The 3,387-nt window shown below is 38.8% G+C and overlaps 1 protein-coding gene across 1 annotated transcript in view; it reads left to right on the top strand.

Annotated features, from left to right (window-relative positions):
• Window positions 1-1,267, top strand: part of T265_15168 (hypothetical protein) — a gene marked incomplete at both ends in the record, with an annotated part of 31,103 nt that extends 29,836 nt beyond the window's left edge. The window contains one exon of the mRNA XM_009176903.1: window positions 1,211-1,267. Coding sequence (XP_009175167.1) covers window positions 1,211-1,267 — 57 coding nt within the window. The remainder of the gene's footprint in view (window positions 1-1,210) is intronic.
• Between the last annotated feature and the right edge of the window lie 2,120 nt (window positions 1,268-3,387).

Genomic DNA, 3,387 nt, shown 5'->3' with positions numbered 1-3,387 from the left:
CGTACTCACGAACCAATACATGATTTCCAACGATTAAACAAACGGGTTGCAATCCTGCATTTTAAGAAATTATGCACTTGATGTTTGCCACTAACTATGAAAATTAGTGTTGATATTTTAAACTTCATCGACTTCAATATTTCCTACGTCTAACCCGATGAGCTCACAACCCTCTCAACATTGCGTGCTTAATATCTAGATCAAAAAATATAACAAAAGGAGCAAGAAAAACATATTTTCAATTCAGGTGAGCAAACAAGTGCATAATCACATTTCGTTGGAGCAGTAAAAAGAATAAACAGCTTTTGCTTTGAGTCACTATTTTCCCAAGTCACTATGATGTTAAGATTACTATTTTCGAGTAAATGGTAGAGAACGTTACTCTGGTTCACCAATGAAGTCCATTTAGGATTCCACGATACTGGCTTAGAATCCGAAAATCAAAAGTTTTGGTACCAAAACTTCATACTACTGGACGCTCCCTTATTGCCACTTGTCTCAACAACATCAATGCTATTCTGTGTAAAAATTATACCTAGAGAAAATAGAAGCATGTATGCATCATAATCGTAAAATCAACACAATTTGTAGGGTTTCAAATTTCTATTCATTTCCGCAGAGATTTGGTGGAGAATTAAATGTGAGTTTTGTGGCTGCTACTCAGAATGTCCAAAATCATTAAAAAAATCTGATGAAAACAATATCGTAAGCTGATACGCAAACAGTGTCCTAATCAGAAGTGACCTGTTCTGGATGAGCCAAATGATTTCCCGGTTTGAACCCCTTAGAATCAGCCCAATTCGATGGCTGCACTACCGGCAACTCGGTACCATCTTCAAACGCCAAGAAGCGATACAAGTTTCACGCGTTTTCAGAGTTATTAAAAAGATCCTCGGTCATCCAAGACCATGATTTATGTTGTGGCGGACACCATTACTCACCATTACTCGCAATAACCCAAGGTATTTGTGTCTTAAAGACCACTATACAGTGTAGTACTTTGTATTGGTAACACTCGGGATCTGAGGTAGTCGAACGATCAATACTTTTGCTCCCGTAAAAACAGATCAAATTGTTTGAAACCAGAGGTGAACCAAACTGCATAGGTAGGGAGTGAAACTGAACAGCAATGATGGAAAATTGTTTCTGCTGCTCAGTCGAACAATCAAAATTCACTGCCCAAATTTTTCGTGTCAATTATTTTGTTTAGCTTACTCGCGTAGCTGCTGAGGACATCGCAAACCCGAAAAGACTCGACTTGGTGATTGTAAGTTCTCCAACGAAAAAAATATACCTAGAGAAAATAGAAGCATGTATGCATCATAATCGTAAAATCAACACAATTTGTAGGGTTTCAAATTTCTATTCATTTCCGCAGAGATTTGGTGGAGAATTAAATGTGAGTTTTGTGGCTGCTACTCAGAATGTCCAAAATCATTAAAAAAATCTGATGAAAACAATATCGTAAGCTGATACGCAAACAGTGTCCTAATCAGACGTGACCTGTTCTGGATGAGGCAAATGAATTCCCGGTCTGAACCCCTTAGAATCAGCCCAATTCGATGGCTGCACTACCGGCAACTCGGTACCATCTTCAAACGCCAAGAAGCGATACAAGTTTCACGCGTTTTCAGAGTTATTAAAAAGATCCTCGGTCATCCAAGACCATGATTTATGTTGTGGCGGACACCATTACTCACCATTACTCGCAATAACCCAAGGTATTTGTGTCTTAAAGACCACTATACAGTGTAGTACTTTGTATTGGTAACACTCGGGATCTGAGGTAGTCGAACGATCAATACTTTTGCTCCCGTAAAAACAGATCAAATTGTTTGAAACCAGAGGTGAACCAAACTGCATAGGTAGGGAGTGAAACTGAACAGCAATGTGAGGCAACCTTGCATCAATGTCAAACGGTTGAGGCATGCGTTTGTGTGCACCCACAACGTTCACCCTAGATTCCTCACGATAAACATTCCTATTTGATGTGTTCAGTTACTTTCGGAGTTTTATTCAAAATTCTAATAGTACTCTCGATCTGCGTACTATTATACCTGCAGCTGAAAACAGTGTAAAGTATGTTAAAACAATAAGGTTTATTTTTGACGAAATTACTTCCTGTTTTTGCATGAAGACGAAAATAATTGAGCGTTGGTGTATAAACCCATGATGAAAAATTACAATGTTTGCATTGGACGCGGTTAAATCCTTGGCCGGGACAAACATTCAGGTGGTCTTCTCTGTCCGCATCTGAAAAGCATTTTCTCAAACCAGTTCTCAACAAACCACGGCTTCAATTAAACCTAGCAATAACGAAACTTGTGACATTCTGAAATGAGAAGTCCCGCTCCCCGCCATCCACGTTCACCTAAACATCGCATTACTCTTGTCAACAGCCTTGCCCGTTGGATCAATGAGTGATATTGGCCATTGATAGCAGTCGGTCGTTTGTGTGGATTCTGCAATGGATCAGGCGTTGTCATCATCCAGATACCCCAACGTCTTTGGTGTGGATTGTCATATAGTGAGGTTGGATTTCGTAGATCCGAAAAGGAGAGGTCAGTGTGAATGTATTAGTTTTGTAGCGGACCAGATATAAAATTCCATCATTCATGCCTACCGACAACTTGCTTTTCTTGTTACTCCAATCAGATCAACCCATTTATTCCTCTCGTATGTTTGCATAGCATAACACACATTTGAATGACAGTATTCTTCTCACGAGGAAACACGCCTCAAACTAATGTTTTATTTCGCCCATAGAGTAGAATCAGATGACGAGGTTAATGTTGATGCAAACTGGCAACACAACAATTTGTAAACCGAAGACTCATTTTCCTGTGATCAATCTCTTCTGAATGGTGTGTTTTGATTCACCGGGAAATACAATCGATTGGTTTTTCAAGATTCGACTTGTTATTTAAGTGAAAAATTGTAACCTTATGCACATAGACCCATTTGTGAATTTCTGGTTCCGACCCGTGCAGTTTGTATGAACATAATAAAATATACCTAGCTCTGTGATACATAGATAATAAAATAATTAAAATAAAACGATAATAGCAATAATGAAAACGAAAAGTCCGCCAATAAAAGGATACATGACAGACAATTAAAGGAGCAATTAAGCTGAAATTAAAGGTATCAGGTTCTCTGAGAATTCGCTCTTAGAACACACAAGCGCAGGCTTAATTTACACGATTACCGGTTGGATATCTTGTGTATGAAACTTTGCAATGTCCCACAGAGTGCACACTGAATGACAGTATCTTATTTTGGTCTCATGCTCTATTGTGATTAATGTCCGGAATTCATTCGTTTTATCCCACTGTGTTGTCGTATGATTGTCACTCGTATTTGGAAAGGTATCCTGACTGGTGTTAC

This window comes from Opisthorchis viverrini (genome assembly GCF_000715545.1).
Source record: "Opisthorchis viverrini unplaced genomic scaffold opera_v5_376, whole genome shotgun sequence".
NCBI lineage: Eukaryota > Metazoa > Platyhelminthes > Trematoda > Opisthorchiida > Opisthorchiidae > Opisthorchis > Opisthorchis viverrini.
The sequence above is the reverse complement of the archived record's forward strand: the minus strand, read 5'-3'. Positions and strand labels throughout refer to the sequence as shown.